We start from the raw sequence: 20626 nt of genomic DNA on the forward strand, positions 1-20626 counted from the left end.
AAAGGAAAAGATAGGAGCTAAGACTAAGAATGACAGAAGCACCACGATCTGACTGCACAGAGAATATTTTCCATATTACAATAAGGATTTTGTCATTAACATAGCATTCATGCCCTGTCCGTGTTGTCCTGGTCTTTAGTGGGATAGTACCTACCTGAACATGTCTCCTAAACCCTTCAGCATCCCTTTCTTGACCTTCATTTTGTCCTTTTCTTTATCCCTGTCTTTCTTTTTCTCTTTTCCAGTTTTCTCTTTTTTCCTATCAGTCTTATCTCCTTTCTCTTGGTTTCCATTCATTTGTCTCTCCAGAGAGTGAGATGGCTGGTCACTTGCTGTTGAAACAGATTCTCTTCCTGATCTTGAACTTTCTTCTGTGTCTTCCTCCACTGATGAGAAAAAAAGGAAAGAAAAAACACAATAAGGTGTCAGGGCTTGGGCAAAGGGTTTGTGTCGAAGGAGAGTACAAAAGGTGGACAGCTTAAAAACACACATGAAAACTTTTCTCTTTGTTTAGCATGCTGGTCAAATCACTTCAGAGAAAACTGCTGTTTCAGTTTATGGATTATCAGCAGACACACACCATACTGCCATTTTTCCCCTGTGTGGAGTGAATGAATGGAAAAATCAATTATTACACACTTACTGCATGCCAGACACTACAATAAGCACTGAGGATACATCTACAAGCAAGCTAGACAGTTCCTGCCCTCCAGGAACTTATGTTCTAATAAGGGAAGACAATTGGGCAGTAAGAACCTATGAGTTGTATATGCCTGTTATATATGTATGTGTATGTGTGTAAGCTAATGTGCAAATAAAGACTTATTTTATCTGAATGCTGTCAGTACTGATGAAGAACATTGCTTCATTATGGTAATGGGAGTCAATATGGTAAAAGAGAAAGTATGCTAGAATTGGAGTCTAGCAAGGTCTACTTCAAATCTAAGCTCTGTTGCTTATTAGGGTCTGTGAGACCCTAGCTTAAGTTACTTGACCTTTCTGGCTTCAGTTACCTCACGGGTAAAGTGAGTACAATACTACCATTACCTCCTTCACAGAGTTATTATGAAGAAAGAACTTTGTTGATCTTAAGCTGCTATATAAATGAGAGTTATTGTCTTTTACTGTAGTATAGAAAGAAATGATTTATGATTGAAAGCATGATGCAGGCTTCCTTTTATGTATAGGATAACATAGTTCTATAGCACTGAGAAACCAAGACCACCACATAAGACTCCTGGGTATTGCCCTTGTGAGTGTGTCAAAAAGAGAAAAAAAGGAAGCACATTGTGGTTCTTTCAAAGCAGTCCCTCAACTTGTCACTGAAGGCCATAACGTCTATAGTGATTATTAATGTATCGCAGACATCCATTTTCATCCCTCACTGTTGGGCTACCTTTGCCAGTTACTGGTAAATGGATCCCAGGTACGGGGTCCTGCCATGAACTATTTTCTCCCTCCTGGCTTGAATGCTTCTGTACCCATGCCATTTATACCTCTGGTACACAATGTACACAGTGATACTGGTGACTCCTGCAGCTGGAGCAGGAGTCTGCAGAGCACAGGAGTCTTTTCTCTTTCTGCCACAAAACCATGCCAATCTTCCTATTTCATTTCCAAGTCTCAGTCCTCAACATTTGGTCTAAGACCATCTACACAGTAGCAAATGAATAGACCTAGAAATACAAATGATTGCAAAGATGATTTATCTACATCTATAAATCAATTAACTCGTGGAGGAAATATGGGGCATATAGTTCAGGCTTCCACCTGGTGTTAACCAAGTCATAGAAGTATCACCCCCAGTCCAGAATTTAACCTTGAAGAAATATAATATTAAAGGCCCATTTCAGGGCCCTCAAATAGATTTCTGTATTGAGGAAAATGACAGCAGAGGCCTAGAACTAGCTACAAATGCTCCAAGGTACTCATGTGTTTAAAAAAGAAAGAAAGAAAACAGCAAGATGAAATTCCACATTAGCACTAGAGCACTGAGGTTACTTTTTGATTAATGTCAAAAACCAATCCATGAATCATTTTTTTAAAAAACTGCATCCCAAATAAACACCAAGAGAACTGTCTAAATCTCTCCTTGACAATTTATAGGTTTAAAAAAACAACACCCAAATAAAGGATGATAAATATAATTGTGGAGATAATCAATTAGAAAAGAAAAGGATGAAGAAAAATAATTTTCAGTATTTTTGGAACTAGGATTGCTTTGAGCAGAGGTCATCAAATGATTAGATGGCTTTGGCCATTGAGACCCAAGGCAAAGAATTCATCCATTCAGGTTTGGGATTGAGTTTTGCATTTTCAACTGCTGAGTTAGCACAGAATTATGTTGTTCAAGAAATTTAAGGACAGTGACTAGACCTGTAATTTCACTGGCATAAGAAACTCCTTGGTGAGGAAATTCCCTCTAGCAATGCAGAACATAGGATAAGCGCTATGCCAGGTTCACAGAGCCAATATATCTGTTCAGAGGTCAAACTTAAACCCAGGTCATCTGGCTTTCTACCATATCACATAACCTCTTGAGAAATATGTGGTTTAAAAAGAAAGTGAACTATTTTCAAATCAGAGCAGAGCAAGTTGACTTTGCTAAGAGTAGAGACTATGAAATAGCTAATATTTTCCCTGGAAAATACCCATGAAATCAGTCTTTGAATCCTCAGTTCTTATTTGCAGTGCCTGACATGTAACAGCTGCTTAATATAAGTTTGTGACTGATTACATCTAACCCCTTCTTTGTATAGATGAGGAAGCCAACACACAGCAATGTGTTATACAGACAGAGAGCTGTAATCCCAGTCCTATGAATCCATTCAGGTCAGCACATTGAGTATTGCTTTGCTTAATTTAATTCAGAATTGTCCCATTTCAATTCACCATACTGTAGCTGGTTAAATAACCTCACATCTATTTTCCACAAATACCTAGTCCAGGAGAAAAACACATCTACCACCCCCAGAATGGTAGAAGGACTACTGGCCAAAAACTTAGAAGATGCAGGTTGGAATGCCAATTCGACTATTTATAAACTATGATCTGTCTTTCCCACTAAGCTTAGGTTTGCTCATTTATAAAATAATAATGATGATGCCTGTTTACATAGGTGCCTCACAAGATTATTATGAGGATCAAATAAGATAATGAAGAGGAAGCTATTTGTAAAGTAGAAAGCACTATTCAATTACAAGGTAGTATAATTATTGCGTGGTTATTAATTGTACCTTACCATTTTAATAGAAATAAGCATTATTTGGGAACCTTTTGGACATGATATTAAGAACAGTGCCCTATTAGAGCAGTCCAATAGTGGAATGAGTTGTGTTAACAGGTAGTGGACTCAACTTCAATGGAGGTCTTCAAACAGGCACCGGACAACCACTTCTCTGGTATATGATAATGGAGGATCCTTTCACATATGAATTTGAGAAGATGGTTACTGAGAACCCCTTAAATTTTAAAATATTTAGGAACAACTCTCAAATAGGAGCTAGGACACATGTCTTCTGGTCTCAATTTCAAAACTAAATAACTTGGTGACATTGGGCAAGTTAAAACCTCTTGACCTTGGTTTTCTCATCTCTGAAATGAAGTTTCCTTTCAGCAGGGTTATTCTGTGGGTTTATATTGCTAGTGAAGAGCAAGAGTCATAGGACTGTGTACAATGATCCACAATCTCTTATAGGTCAAATGTGTATACAAGTATAGAGCCCTGGACTTGGAGGGAGAAGACCTTGTCCCAAATAAGGCACTTCGTAACTGTGTGATTACAGGTAAATCACTTAAAATCTCAGAGGCTGTTTCCACAACTGAAAAATGCAGATAATTCCTGCAATTAGTGCTATTATAAGTTTGCAAAACATAAACCACCTTATAAATATGAGTTATGATGATCATGGACATATGTAGTGAATCTTTCAAATGAAAATCTGAAGAATTCTATTGTTTACAGAATCTTCACATAAATGCTAGAGGAAATTAAAGCATATTATACTACCAACTTCCATATCCTTTGTGGTGCCATTGGATGAGGCTATATAGAATAAACTGAATTGGACTGAACTTGTTACAAACCTCTGCTCACCTATTCTTCTTCTCATCATCATCATTATCAATACTCGCATTCTATAGGAAAATGAATCACCTTCATTTTAAGCTTAATCCCACTATGCTAAAAGAGCCAAATAGAGCTTCAAAAGCCCAGGTGTACTGATAAATTTAGAAGATAAATATGGGGTAAATGTAAGGTTACACTTTGACTCACGATTTCCATCCAATTAAACAAACCTATTTACTCCTAAAGTATATCTAAACTTGTCCATTCTCTGAGCATTTATATTTTCTCTCACCAAAACCTCATAGGCTCTACTTTTGTACTTCAGTCAGTTAACAGTAAGTTAGGGATTTCTTTCAAGTGGGTAAAACACAAATATTGCAATAAGTTGCAGATGAACTATCAATCTGCATTGGGAGAGGGAGTTTCCCAAAACAATGAGATTACAGTCACCTCCCTTTCCCAAACACCTGTAACTGTTACAGGCATTTATATGACTATGTCATGTCTTCAATTGGAAGCAGGGACTGGGTGCCCAATGCCCACTCAAGGTTAAATGATGGTCCTTTAGCATTTAAACAGAAATGCAACACGATCATTTCTCAATCAATAGCAACAGAGTAAACCTCTAGCTTTCTATGTGATAGTTTTGGCAATGGTATGAAGGGTGGGTTTGGGCAAGGGCCATATGCTTGATCTTGGCTCTATCTTAGAATTAAGAGACTGTTGTCACAAGTGAGTGTACATGAATGATGTATATTGATGAATGCTAAAATATGTGCTTTTGTTTTTGTGTGTATATGTGACTATGTATGCATATAAATGAATATGCATATGTACTTTTACAGTTTTGCTGGTATATATAGTAAGTTTGCTATTTTCTATCAGGAGTAAAAGAGAAAGGTTGAACATTAGTCTTCTGTCAAATGTCACTGAGAGTGACTTTTTTCTTTTAATATCTCTGATAAAAATCGAATGCCACTGAGCCCATTTTATTCCTCTAAGGAAGCACTCTTTTCACTGATCCTTGAATTTTTTGAAGACTGTTTTTGCTTATTTTAAACATTCTAATTTAGATAATGCATTATCATAGAAAGTCTTCTGGGGGGAGAAGTGATTTAACTAATCCATTTGAATGCCAACTAATTAAAAAAATAGTATTTAACAATATGTGGCTTTACTTTTCAGTCTGTGCATACAAACATAAGATTTCCATTTAAAATTTGGATTAGATGTGCTTCAAATAGCTAGGCAGCATGGAGTGATAGATTAAGAATTGGCCTGAGAAAGAATACCTAGGCTCAGGTTCTGTTCCTGACACACCCTGGTTGTGGGAGAATGAGCAAGTCACTGACCTCTCAGTGCCTCAAGCAGCTCCTTAAGCTTGAAGAAGAACTGCAAAGATTGCTGATCTGCAATGATTTCTCCAGTTCCCCATAGCAATTAAATCACCAAAAAGATAAAAAAAGTTTTAAACAAGAAAAGCATCTAATGGGAAAATCTAAATGTTTCCTTTTCACACTCCTGCCCTATTGAAGAATAAGTACAATAGCCTCATGATTGTTAAAAACTTTAACTTAACAGCACAAAAACATACATGCCTCTTAATCCCTTCTGTTGATAACACAATAATCAAATAAAACTTTAGTAATAACAATTTTTTATGACTTTAAAGAACCCTCTTTTAGAATTTTGAGGAGCTTTTATAATTAAAGTATGAGAAAAATATTTTCATTCACTCAATAAAATATAGAAAAGGATTCCCATAAAACATATTTACCTAGCAATCCATTAGTAATGATGTAGGAGCAAATTGATTTGATCTATTGATGGTCTTAGATGGAATTATAATGCACAGAATTAATTATGACCATGCATTTTGAGTTTTTTACTGTTTTGAACTGATAAATTTTTATATGCTCCCTTTCTCCTTTTCCATTTTTGCTTATTCTTTATACATGTTTTATTTTCACAGCTAGTCTGCAAATAAAAAAGGATGTTTCATTTTACACAAGCACAGAGTTTTGTTGTTGATTAATATCTCTAACCTCTTCTGCTCACTGAACTATGAGGCATTTTCTTCATGTGATTACATAGACAAATAAGTAGATTTCAAGTTGCTTTTTTAAAGAAGGTATGACACGAAGAAACTTGCACCTCTATCATGCAGTACAGTCATTCTGTAATTAAGATGTACCTAATTACTATGTTTTCACCAGATGCAAATCTAACTTGATTAAAATTCAAGTCCATGCTCCAAATGAAGCTTGTGAATGCTTCAGTGGGCCAGCCACAGCAATGGCTCACCAAGAAGTTGAAAGTAGATTTTGGCTTTTGTGTTTCAAACAATATGGAAAAAAACTTCTTCATGTTTCAACATAAACTAAAGGCTATGAAACCTTCTTTTCCCTTCACCATCCATACTATATACTTATTTTTCTATCAAAAATCTTGTTCTTGTGACTCAGAGTCTTCTGTTCATTCTGTTATAACCTGCTACCTACAAGGACAACTATGCTTCTAAGACCATACTTCTCTGAGACAGGCTATTCTTTTTTCAAAAGTGATTTATTCAAGAGGTATAGTGGGCAAAATATTGGATCTGGAATAGGGAAGACTTAGGTTTGAATCTGAGTCTTATGAGCTGTGTAAACCTGGGTATGTTGTTTAAACTTTCTCAGCTCCAGTTCCATGCAAAAGGGAGTTAAGAATATTGGCATAATTTCAAGTTATTGTTCCAAGGATAATATGAAAAAATTAAGGTGCCTTGCAATCTTGAGAGCACTATATGAAAGTTGGTAGTTGTTACTACTATTAGAAAAAAGCAACAAAAGAAATTGTCTCTGCTTTCGAATAACTTATATATCTGTAGATTACAAAGCTATGTTCCATGTACACTACAAGGAAGATTATAAAGAGGAGTGTCCAGGGGAAGCACAAAGGAGAACAGATGAGCTTTTGCTGCAGGACATATGGAAATCAAGGTGCCCTTCCAGGTATTCGCTATGTTTTTCCTCCTGCCTTAGTTAGTCACAAGTTTTCATTCACTGTGTACAAATCATCTTCCTTTAAGAAAAACAGAATGAAAAATATGGAGGAATAGCTTTCTTACTACTAGTTTACTAGAGGGGATAAAGGATTGATAAGCCATGATGAAAGAAATAATCTTCAAAGGAAGGCAAAAAGAAATATTTGAAGGATGTACAATGAAAACTTTCAAAAAGCTGGGGAGGACTTAAAAATTAAAAAAAAGATGCAGCAGAAGAAAATAAATTTTATATCTGATATTACTGGAGTGAACAATCTAAGTAAGGTTGTCCCTACACAAGATGAATCTGGAATTTCTGAAGAAGCTGTAATATAGGAGGTTCCAAGGAATATTCATAGGTGTTAGCAAGTAAAAGAAACTGGTTACTAGCTTGAGGATCCGTGTAGTGGTAATTCCTACCTGCTGAATGAAACAGAGATTATCATACATCAGACTCACGTGGATAATGGGGAGGTGTGCTAAGTTCTGTAAGCATGTACTTGAGACGTAAAAGAGGTTGACAAGAATTACCAAATACACTCAACATTTTTTACTGATGCCCATGGGAACAGACAAAGGGACATTGACTGTAACATTTCTAGTGTAGAGAACACCCTGGATAAGAAATTTTTCTCTTCCAATGTAGGTCAGCACCTCCTCTGTAATTTAGGCTTGGAGAGTAGCCAAAAGCACTGAACAGTCAAGTCATTTGCCCAGTCACATATTCAGTATGTGTCAAAGGAGTGACTTGAGGTCAGGTCTTCCTGGCTGCAAGGCTAGTTTTCTATCCACTAAGCTATCTGTTTATGGGAACAGATACTAGTTAACTGAAAATGAAAATGTGTCTATTAACTTTGAAGATCTAGGGAGAAAACATGGACTTGGCACCATGAGTATAATTTGCATGCCTTATGTAAGTTGAAAATTATGACTTCAGAAGACTAAGGAAGATATGTAAAGTAAACAGCAGGCTACTTGGATGATACAAAATTACAGGATTTGTTCTTCTTAATAATGGCAGCTTACCAAAACAATGGGGTCTTGAAAAGAAATGGAGAATATCTTAGAAGGACCATAAAGAATACTTTTGGCAGGACATTCATCAAACAGTTTAGGAGGGCTTTATTCTGAGATTTGAAGGGGGAAGGAGAAAAATAATCAAATAGACTGTGAGCTCCTCAAAAGCTGGGATGGTCTTTTGTCTTTCTTTGTATGCACAATACTTAACACAGTGTCTGAGACACGGTAGGTGTTTACCAATTTTTATTGAGTGACTAAAATAAAAAACAAAGTATTATGAAGGACTGCAAATATGATAGAAAGAATAACAATGATCAAAATCAATAATTCTCAAGTTGTACGTAACAGATTTGCAGTTTCACGCACAATCATATGCTAGGAAATCCTTGTTTTAGTTCAGAAATTAAAAAATAAATACATAAAAAAGAGAAAATGGAGAATATGACATAAAACTCCCTTTGTGGCTGATACTAACACACAGTGTATGGGTTATAGGGTTAACTTGAAACTTTTATTCCGATCATTGTAATGGCAGGCTGGTAGGTGGTTTGAGTGAACAGTGTATTGGAGTTGGAGTCAGAAAGACCTGTGTTAGAATCTCATATGGCAAATGTGTGAACTCTCAGTTTCATTTTCCTCCTCTTTAAAATAAGGATAATAGTAGGACCTACTGCCCAAGATTATTGTGATGATCAAATAAGATAATATAGATGAAGTATTCCATAAAGTGCTATAAGAGCTTAAAGTGATCATAGTGTAAAGCTTATCATGCTTAAAGTGCTATATAGACATGAGCAGCGATTATAATGATGATGATGATGATGATGAGATGGTTTAGTAGTATGGAAATAATGACTAGAATATGGACAATGGAAAAATATCTTATTTAAAAAAAACTAGATCTTAATAAAAAGGTCAGAGGAATTGCATATATAAAAAGAAAGAGCCTATATGGAAAATAATATGAACAGGATAGAAAGAATAGCAGAAAGTGTATTAGAGTAAGGTATTATTCATATTATCATTTCATTAGAGAGATGAACAGCTGGAAAGGAAGATGGGCAAGACATACAGCAACAGTGAGGGATTATCTAGTTAATTAACATTAGTGTCTTCCCCCAAGGACTATCTCCAATTTCTCTTACTTGCACACAGTTGTTTGCATGCTGTCTCCCTCACTAGATTATGAGCTCCCTGAGGACAAGCACTATTTTTTGCCTTTCTTTGCATCCCCAGCTATTAGCAGTGCCTGGCACATAGCAGGCACTTAATCAATGCTTGTTGACTTGACTTGTACAGCTTATAAACAGACTCCCACAATTCATGGGCCACCATGCAATGTCAAGGGATACAGAGGAAGAGCTCCAACCCATAGGGAAAGTGAGAAGGACTGAAATTGTCACCAAGAGATGAAGTTTTCACATTTTTTTGATCATAAATACATTCAAAAAGGAAAATTACATTAAGAAAAAAGTTAACATTTACATGCTTATATTTCCAAACTGTATTCAAGTATACTGCATGAACTAATCAGGTGCCATTACCCTGATTATTATTGTGCAGAGTAAAATTATGAGTATAGAATGTATTGTTAATGTCCATAAATTGAGGAAACATTTTTATACTTAACATGGAATAGCCCACTAATATGGATAATATCAAACCAGTGATAATTTTAAATTTTTTTGATTTTATATTGAAATTCAGTTCATGACTAATTTCTTCAATGGCAGATTTACTGTTTTGCTTAATAAAATACTAAAATCTTAGTTTGGCCTATTTGAGTATACTGTACATGAGCTTGATAGTAAGAAAAGGCATGTAGGTCATATCGTTCTTGGGCTCCAGGTTCCTCTGTTCTAAAATGAGGATATTAAGTGAGTCAGTTTTATGCATTCCTTTCATCTCTAGATCATGAGATCCCAGTGAACCAGATGTGGCTTTTACAATAAAATGAAAAAAAAATCTGTCCCAATTAATTTTCCAAGCATATAATAAACATACAGGAAACAGTATACATATACAGATTAATGAAAAATTAAAACTGGAAAAGGGACAAAGTTTGAAAAGCATCAATTTGGAAGCTATGAAATTGGCAACATGACAAGACCCTAGTAAAAATGAGTTGAATTTCGTGTTATACAATGGTAAAATTATTCTCTCCAAAGCTCTTACATTAACTAAATCATTAGGATAAACAATTTCAACCTTTAGGCATCCTTTCTTCTAGTTCTGTACTGCTGTCTACCCTTGCTACTGGTCAAGATAAAATTATATGTTTTTGATTTAACAGGGAACTTGAATGAGAAAGTATGAACTGTTCAGAATTATTTCTGAAAATAAAGCCCTATTGTTATGTGTATTTTAGCATCTAATACTCATTAATTTAGGGGATGTAGGAGAAGCCTGCTGAGAAACAGGCAGCATGCTTGATTTGCATAGAGCAGGGAGCAGATTGTAGCTGCCCTGACCTGTCAAACATAGGTAGAGACTTGAAGAAGCTGGGCCCCAGACCACATGACTTCATCCTTCTCCAGACAGACACGTTCAATATGGAGAAGCAGATGGATTAGATAAGAGACACAAATCCTGGGCTCTCTATGGGAATAACATAAGTGTTACAGAAGGGGACAGAGAGTAGCTACACCAGGGATCTGGCTCACATGGTTTCCTGGCCTCTTGGTTATCAACATTTCATCATTTTAATATTATTGAAGCCAGGTCTATGCAGGACCACAGAAAATGACTGCTACTGGTATATCCAGTTTACTATTTAAAAGTCATATAACACACACATATGTATGTATGTATTTATACACACACATACATACATACATATATATGTGTGTGTATGTGTGTGTATATATATTCATATATATGTATATATACATATACATATATATATATAGATATACATGTATCTATATCTGGGAGCAGGCAACTGGACTTATGATTTCATTGGTATAGGGTCTTCCCAATCAGAAAACTCTACCAATGGAAACAGGCACCTGCTCTGAAATTTAGTCTTAAAAGACTTGTAGGGAATATATGTGTCAGAAGTGAGACTAGAACCCTTCCTGAATCTAAAGCCACTATATCATGCCATCTCTAGAAATATCCTATAGGAAAAACACTGTCAGTCAGAACTGAAAGGATGCAGAAAATGGAAAAGTTTGCCACAGATGGTTAGGTGCTTTAAGCATGTCACATCATTGTGCATCTGGAATTTCAGAGGATCACTACAACTTATCACCCTGAAATTGAACCCAGGTCTTCTGATTCAAAATCTAGGGTTCTGGCACAGCACTAGCAAATTCAAGTTCCTTTAAATGATGCTCAGAAGAATTTGACCAATAATGAAACCATATTTGGAAATGATAGTTTACAGTATTATTTCATTTCTAAATATTTACAGTTTGTTAAAAGACAGCAGTCTTCTCCATAGCAAGTACACACAAAGTCTCTTCAAATACAGCCACAAACACAGAGGATGGTTATGGTAACATCATCCTTGAGAGTCATTCACTGATTCCAGAAAGGCTTGTTGAATACTTGCTCTAAGTAAAGCAAGTGGGGATTGTTTCATTCTCTGATCCTTAAACTCCAGCACCTTGGACAGTGTCTGACACATAGTAAGTGCTTAATGAATAGGTGTCGATTGATTGTGAGAAATATAAATGGGTAGAAGAGATGATCCCTTTCTTCTTAAGTTCATAATCTAATAAAGAAACTGCGTCTCTCACCACTTGCCTACGTAGGCACCTCTTTCATATCCCATCAATTACCAAATCTCATTATACTTTAAGAAATTCTTTCACATCTGTTTATTGCACAGCCTACATTTGCATGGCATGTTGTTTGGAGTTCTGTAATAGCCTTCTTCACTGGACTCCTCAGTTCTCTCCTTTCCAAATCATTCCTCCCATTGCAGCCAAAAATCTGAATAGGCCATACCCTGCTCATAAGCTTTCAGAAGCTCTGTACTACCATTAAGAAAAACCAGAAAGTCTTCAGCTTTATGTGGCAAATAATCTTATATAATCTTGGAACAGAATTTTATAATCTGGCTCCAGTCAACCCTTATGAAGTCATGTTATAATATTTCTTTTTATAAACAGTACGATCCAGTTAAAATGACTAATTTGCTATTCCCTGAACTCAAAGATAAATTTTTCTAATCCATGCCATTGTCCTGGATGTCTCCCCCATGCTGTTTCCTCACCTCTTCCTATTTCAATTCCTATCTTTCTGGAAGACTCAAGTGGCACCTCCTAGAGGAAGCATTTCCTGAATCTTCTGGTTGTCAATGCTCTCTCCTTCCTGGTGTTTTCTTGCATTTCTTTCTCTCTACAAATGTTTTATCCTCCAGTATCACATATTCTTTGAGAGCAAGGATTGGTGTTCGTTTTTTCTACCTTTTGCACTTAGCACAGTGGCTTACACAATAAAAGGGGTTTCTTTATAAAAAAAGAAACAAACTGTGGAACTGATTTTGTCCTAGCAAGAAAACCTACTTTAATATAGATATAAATAGAAGTCAGTAAAAAAAGAACTGTATTCGATACATTGTTATAAGCCTAGGCATATAGAAACAACACTTGTTGCTTCTCTATGGGGTAAATGGGCTTCTACATAGGAAACCTTTCCACAGGGACTTAAAATATACACAAAACATCTACTGATGCTAGATTTACAACATGGCACTCCCTGGCCTTGGTGGCACTTTGTGTGTTTCAAGGGAGGGGTTATAGATACTTTCTAAACTGATGGATTGACTTCACCTATTTGGTCTGAGACAGTGAAAACTCTGTTTATTCTTTGGCTCGCCTTGTACAAGAACTAAGATACATGAAGGCAAAACATAAGATTACATGTGATTGCCTAATTAAAAGGAGATACAGGCTTGTTCTAAAAAGGGCATAATAATGTCAAGAAAGGGGAAAATATAGTGACCTTCCTTCTCTGTCATTTCCATTCTTGTATCTGTAGTGCCTAGTAAAATGCTTAGCATAGATGAGGTACAGAATACATATTTCTCAACTCAAAGTTCAAATATTGATTTAGTGGCAAAGAGGGAACTAGAATAGAATAAACCAAGGATTTCTAAGTCCCTCTCTAGACACCAAGGCCACTCTAAGTCACTGATTTAGGTTCTTACTTAGATTGGGGGTTCTTAAACTTTTATTGTGATATAGACCCCTTTGGCAGACTGATGAAGCTATGGACCCCTTCTAAGAAAAATGTTTTTTATAAAATACATTAGGATTATAAGCCTAATGTTGGGATCTATTAATTTAGACAGAATAAATCAGGGATTTACAATTACTGATGCACCTCTCTGATAACTAACGTCTCCATGACTACCTTGATCTGTACTCAGAACAGGGATGGCAGGAATCTCTGGTCTCCATCAGGCTTGATGAATGAATAACATGGCCTACCATATCTAGCACTACCCAGTCATGATTCTCGGTCCACCATGGCCATCTTCTTTGCCATCTTCTCTGCCCCCTGCATACTCTGCCTGGATCACCAGACATTATCATCTGACCTACATCTCTACCCTCTGGACTACAGGACTTCCAGAGACAATGAACTCTTATCTATGTGTCGCTTCCCTGTATTAGAACTTAAACTCTCTTAGCAAAGGTTCCTTTTTTATTTTTTTGCATTTGTACTTCAGGCTGTTAGCATTACTCTTTACACAAGTATAGTAAGTAATTAATAAATGCTTTTTCATTCATAGGCAATTGAAGAAATAGGTAGAATCCAGCAATAAGTGAGTTATATTTTAGTTTATAGCAATATAAATTTAATAGAAGTATATTTAATTTCTGGGTTAGGGTAAATGGAGGCAGGGAAGTACATTTATTTTAAACATTCAGGAAAGAAGATTTCTCCCATGTGTTTTCTTTAAAAATTCATAAGATTTTAGGGGAAAAAATACCATCTGTAGGATAGAAACAAGATAGGGTAGAATCAGGAGACTAGAAAAAGGATCCATAACCTTACGTAGCATATATTAGAAAAATCACTGAAGGGCCAAAAAAACCAAAATGCTAACTTAGTATCATGTGATTACAGATTGATACAAGTTTCTTTGAGGAACAGGACACCTGCCCTTAAAAGGGCTCCACAATTCAAATTCATGGCAGAAGCTGGCACTGCTTTTCAATAAAACTAAAGACAATTGAACTATGCAGAAAACTTGCATGGTTGATATTTCTGAGTTGTCAATATACACTCGTGAAAAGAGTTTGCAGTCTATACTGAGAACAGACCATAAAAGATAGGAAAACATACTGGCAGGCAGAAAATAAGGGATAGAACTGGACACAAGAAAGTGACATTAGAAGATCAAAAGGATGATGTATGAAAGAAATTGATCATTTCCTCTTAATCTACCATGAAACACAGTATGCAGAATACATCCAAATAGTTATTTGGATACTGTTAAAGTATAAGCCATCTTCAAAGACCTTTAGATTGGCTGGCTATATAGTAAAGGTTTTGTGGAAAACAAATTTGTCATTAACAATTCAATTCATTCCCCACCCTACCCCCATCTGTATGTGGTCATATATGGCACAAGACCTCTAATCAAAATAAAAGTAATGGCAAATTTAAGATTAATGACAACACATAAATTATCTCTGGCTGCTTTTTTTTTTTTTTTGCACAAGGATGTCACTTCAATAAGCCTTTCAATAGTGATAAGATTATCTTTCAAACATTGCTCTCATGTTGATGACACTCACACATTAGACTATATCCAAAGTTAAAGAACTAAAAGGGCAAATTGATGGCTATTAACACAGATATAAAGTAAGCTCTAATTTTACTGTTTATTATGTCTCTGAAAACAACTCCTGCTCTACAATATGTCATGAATATTGCAGTTAAAAAAACATGGCTGTCTGCTGTTCTGTAAATATTTTATGCTAAATTTAACTATACATAACCTACCATAGATGTAGATTTTCAAATTATTACAGCTACATTGTAAAAACTAACAAGATATCTTTCAGCTAAACTGACAACAATTCTTTAGCTCCTTTGCCACCGCAGAGTCAGCAATTCTAGTTTAATTAAATTCAATATGTATTAAATTTGTTTTTTAGGGAATTTTTTTTTTGGTCAGAACTTGTGATTGCATTTGTATGGAGAGGAAACTCCCTCTACTAAGGCAGATGGACAACATACCTATAAATTATATCCTTACAGAATTACTTGTGACACTGAGATGCCAAGAATCCTTAACCTCAGGTCTTCTCAACTCCCAGCCTGACAAATCTAACTACTATGACACAATGTCTCACAGGAGATCCAGAGATTTTTAAAAAGAAATGACTTGACAATGTTGATTGTCAATTGTCAATAATACTGAAGATGAGCGGAATGGAGCTTCCTAAGATAAGTTCAACACATCTGAGGAAAACAGAAGTGAACCTTAAAAAAAAAAGGCCCAGATTAGCAATACATCTTGTTGCAATAGGAGTGCCAAAGAATCATATATATTCTTTTTATTCTGCTATCAACTTACAAGTCTCCATGCCTTCATCATCTTCATCAGCAGCAGGCTTATCGTAGGATTTGTCAATTGCGGCTCTGAAGCTCTCATTGCAGCCACGTCCTCGGATTATCCGTGGGCGAGGACGATGGAAAGGAATGTCACCATTCAAAGTCACCTCAGCAACTGCTGTCTGAAGACTCTCTAATGAGCTGGATTTTTTCAAGCCTAACGAAGGTCCTACATCTCTGCTGGGGGAACCTTGGTGGTTAAAAAAAAAGTTAATTAGAATTAGTGCCAAGAATTGCATGCTTGATTATTCCTCTGGATTCTACAGGGATATACTTAACAGCATTTCTTTGTTCTTTGTTGGCTGGGGCAATGAAAGAGTTTTCCCATTTATGAAAAGTTTTACTATAGCTTTCTTACCTAACTAGTTTTGCTGCCAAAAATTTGTTATTTGCAATTTTTTTTCCATTTGCAAAAAGGTCTCCTTTTCAAATATTAACAAAAATTTTATTGGTCTATGTTAAATTCCCTTTAAGGCTGACAACAATGTGGAAAAACACATGGAAATGAAAACAAGACAACCTTATCTAGCTTTTAAGAAAAATTATTTGCCACATCCATAAAGTAATGTCTATTTGTCTAAAAAAGAAAAGAAAAAAGATATTATAGTTCTTCATAGGTTTTATTTTAACATCATCAAGATTTCTTTGAGGAAGATAGGTAAGAAGAAATGTCTTCCAAGACATTTTAGATACCTGGTCTTGGTAGCATTTAAGTAATCTCAATGGACTATATTAACCAAGAAGTGGAGTTCAAAAGCAGATCTAATTAGAGATAGCAGGAAATCAAAAGAATATACTAATCCTTAACTTTTACACTTAACTTTATCATTTCAGGCAGCTTCAAATGATTGCAGGGAAAAAACATTCATGTTAATGGGCCTCACCAAGTAGTCTTGTCATCATAGAAACAATATACAATCCAAGAGAAGCAAACAGAATTCCATCTCCCTTTCAAAAGTAGAGCAGGGTTGAGTAGGGAATCTCTTTTGGCATAATACTTTTACCAAAGATTACAATAGAAAGAAGAATTTCTTATAAGAATTGGTATAGGTTATAGAGAGAAAAGTCTTTTAAAGAATTGCTATTTCAGGGTTGTCAAGGTCAGAGACTTAAAACTATAAGCATATTTGAAGCTCACCAGGCCCAGAATGATAGATCTTTAAATAAAGGAAAAAAAGAGGGTAGTAATGAGTAACAGTAATTACAAGGAAAGGTTCAATGGAATGGAAGGTGAAATGCTTAGGAATTAAAATTCTAGTTCTCTTTCTTCAGCGGGTGGGAAAGCTCTACCACAACACCAGTATATGTCTTTGGAAGGACATTAAAACTGATCAGAACAAAATGAGAGAGGTTCATCCATCCTCATTTGAGCTGTTATTTGAATCCTAGGCCAGTTAGGATTACACTGATACATGCTCTGTACTGTCTCCTGGATGAGCCAATTCAAATAATCAACCTCTCATTCAAAGGTTACAAACTCAGTACATGCAGGAGAAATGAAGTGCTCTAACTGTGCATGGGTTCAGCAGCACACATGTTGATCAATGATTAAGGAGTAACTTTGTCATGACATCATCAAAAAGAAAGATAACTATAATTATGGGGCTTCAAGGTCTGAGAGTAAAATGCCAGGGAAATGTGGAAATCAGAATGGACAGTAAAAGTTAAATTCTCACTTGCTTTACTAAAATGTTTTACAAAATATTGAATCACTTATTTTATTTGTTCTGCCTAATTTACAACAGGGGAGTTTGTTTCAAGTTTGAATACATATAAAAAAGATACATATCAAAGCAATCAAAAATATGAATCTAGTGAAAAAGTATTATCCTTTGAATTCTGGTATGGGGGACAAAAAGCTGATTTACCCAACTCACTTAATAGGATTATTAGGATATGCATATACACACATACATACAAATATACATGTGTATGTGTATTACATATGCATGTATTCATTTTAAGGCCAGATTTCATATATGTGATGTCCCAAAAGTCAGAGTGCAATTTTAAGCTTTAATAGCTTAGAACTTTAATACCTTTAATAATTTAATACTGTACTAGGAATTTTGATACACCCTATATATTATTTTTCAATAAATGCTCAACCTTAAAATCTCCCCCCACAACTGCTAATAAGAGAGATTTTAATAAATATTCATAAGTCATAAGAAAAGAAGGAAAGTTAAGTTTCATGCCATAGCATTATCAAAAGGGAGCAAAAGTCAAAAATCAATAAAAGGAAATGGGTATCATTACTGGGCATGGATATTTAACTTCTAAATCTCTGAATAAAATGTATCTTTCTATTTTTATCATTGTTGTAAGGCAATCAAAAGTTTGCAAAGAATAATGACAAAGGAGGCATATTTTGCCTACTTAAGATAAAAAAGAAGTCTTTAAAATGTCATTATGAATCACAGTGAGAAAAATATTCATATCTGTCTACTTTCCCTAAGGAAAGCCTAGCTTGGAAGTGACAATATTCTCAGAGTAGTATAAAACAAGTAGTGAATTTCAGAAATGGCAGGAGTGTTTTATTATTGAAACTTGGGTGACCATCAACATGAAGGTGGGAGGGGTTGTAGGCAAGAAAGTATCACTGTGTAAGTAGTATGCACTTCACTAATACGTAGCCCTAGAGGTCAGGCATAGGAACAATTGCTTAGATATCTTAGCTGGAAATATGGAAAAAATTTCTAAGAATTAGAGTTATCCTGAAGTATTGACTGCTCTAGCAGGTGGTAAAGGTTCTCTCTCCCTAGAGGTCTGTAAGCTAAAACAAGAACAATACAGCTTGGGCATTGAAGAGGGGTTCGATTAGATGACCTCTCAAATTGCTTCTCTGGAACTATATGATTTCTATTCCAATGACATTTTTTATTGCTGTTTGTTTTCAGTTATCATATCATAATTATAGTTGTTTGCAAATGTAAAGTTACTCCTTGTTTGAAAAAGAGTAGAAATGTCTTACAAAATAAGAATGTGCATAAAACAGCTCTATTTGTTACAAGAAAAAAATTTGGTCACCACCTATAATAAGCAATGCACATCCCCAACTTAGAAGCATATTAAATCCTAAATCCAACTGAAAATGTTCTTTACACTATGAAATTCTGGCTAAATTGATTTAACATCAAAAATGTATAATTAAAATCAATTAATTCTAAAGCATCATATTGTTTCACTTTTGCAAGATACTTTAGTTCTTTAAAAACTATGTAGTTTATTTTGAAGAATGATATTTTCAAGAACCCAAATGCCCATATCATTTCCCTTTCAAGATTTAAATCAAATCAAATTTCTCATCAAAAAGAAGGCAGAACACACAAAAACCCAATATAGATGCAGAAAAATTACACGCAGAACTTTCCTTAATTCTGATGCCATTTTTCTTCAAACAAACAAAAAACTTCATGGAACAAGCTTTGAATGTGGCTTAACCTTAATGAGGGGCACAGGAAAACATGGCATCCAGCTACTATTTCCAATTGTCACTAAGACAAATGAACCACACTAAATTGCCACAGAATATACCACTAACCTTTGAACTGAACTGTAAAATTGTGACAATCTGACAGCTCAAGTGAAGCAAAAGAGAAAGATAATTGAACATCTATTTATGGTCTACTAATAGGAAAAGGCCTATTTTAAATAGTTGCTTATGCACACAGACTCAAGATTGCCTAAATTAAATTGTTTTAATCATATAAAATTTCTTATGGTATGTTTCATAATTGAATTTAGTAGTCATCATGTACAACATGTAAGAACTGTCCATTTTTTATCTAGAAATAAGAACATTACCAAAAACAAGTCTTTCAATTGAATTCTAAATCTGTCCTGTCCAGGAAACCAACCAATTGCTTACGTTTTGAAATCTGGTAATCATTATGCAAAAGTTATCAGGATAAATTATCCTTTCCTTTTTCTCAGTTGCTATATAGTTAAATATTTACCTTATTTCACCCAGGTGGTATGATTCTTAAGGTCATGCCTTTAATGTACATGACTCGATGTGGGACATTAGCATGGGCAGAAAATGCATCTTGAAAATAAAAATTCAGACTGCTATACGTCATTGATTGCAAATAAGGTTGTCTACTATGCAGATATGAATTATCAAATTATGTTTGCCCATAGTGCTGCTTCAGAAACAAGCTAATAGGTCATTTGAAATTTATGTCTAATAAGTTGGTAACTCATTAGACAGGGCTGAGAGCAGGAGGGAATTGCCTTATACAAAAGTTAATCTTATGATTTACTGGAAATAATTTTTATGTAAACTATCACTCACTTTATAAAAGATTATAACCCAGAGGCATTTGTCTGATAATTTTTACATGTGTATATGAGATATCAAATTTAGGAGCAAGCTAAAAACTAGTAACTTCAAGTTGAAGGATTGAATCACACTTAATTAGTGCTAAGTAACATAACCTCTGTATATGTATTGGATCTAGAATAATTAAAGTAGCAGTCCAGAGGGTGAGAGCAAACTTGCATGAATACATCTTAAAGGTTCAATTGTTTGAAATATATTACTATAATTACTTGTAAACAAAATCCTCTGAATTTCATTTCTGCAAGAATAATATAAGGTAAATCAGCCATCTTGCACACTATACCAAATAAACCATTTGAATAAATCCTATTGTTTCAATGGAATGATTTATGTAGCAGAAGAAAGAAAAATCTAGTGTAGTAATGTTTTTAATATAGGTACAAAAAGTTACGCATGTATGTATATTATATCCTAACTCATTTTAGATCAACCTTGAACTGAAACTTCTCTTGCCTGAGTTATTTCATTTTTTTGTGTTGGTAGTGAAAAGAATACTTGACAATCTATTCATTGTGGATTTTCTAACAAGAAAAGATGACTTAAAAAAACCATTTATGTCAAACTTCACTTAGATCATGTTTGATAA

The 20626-nt window shown here is 35.0% G+C and overlaps 1 protein-coding gene across 10 annotated transcripts in view; it reads right to left on the reverse strand.

The window, feature by feature from the left end:
* PARD3 (par-3 family cell polarity regulator) overlaps window positions 1-20626 on the reverse strand; it is a 721872-nt gene that overhangs the window by 228470 nt on the left and 472776 nt on the right. For all 10 annotated transcript variants that reach the window (XM_036761384.1, XM_036761385.1, XM_036761380.1 and 7 more), the window contains 2 exons: window positions 15658-15885; window positions 155-386 (listed from right to left, as the gene is read on the reverse strand). In XM_036761384.1, coding sequence (XP_036617279.1) covers window positions 155-386; window positions 15658-15885 — 460 coding nt within the window. The remainder of the gene's footprint in view (window positions 1-154; window positions 387-15657; window positions 15886-20626) is intronic.

Source organism: Trichosurus vulpecula, chromosome 5 (assembly GCF_011100635.1).
Source record: "Trichosurus vulpecula isolate mTriVul1 chromosome 5, mTriVul1.pri, whole genome shotgun sequence".
Lineage (NCBI taxonomy): Eukaryota > Metazoa > Chordata > Mammalia > Diprotodontia > Phalangeridae > Trichosurus > Trichosurus vulpecula.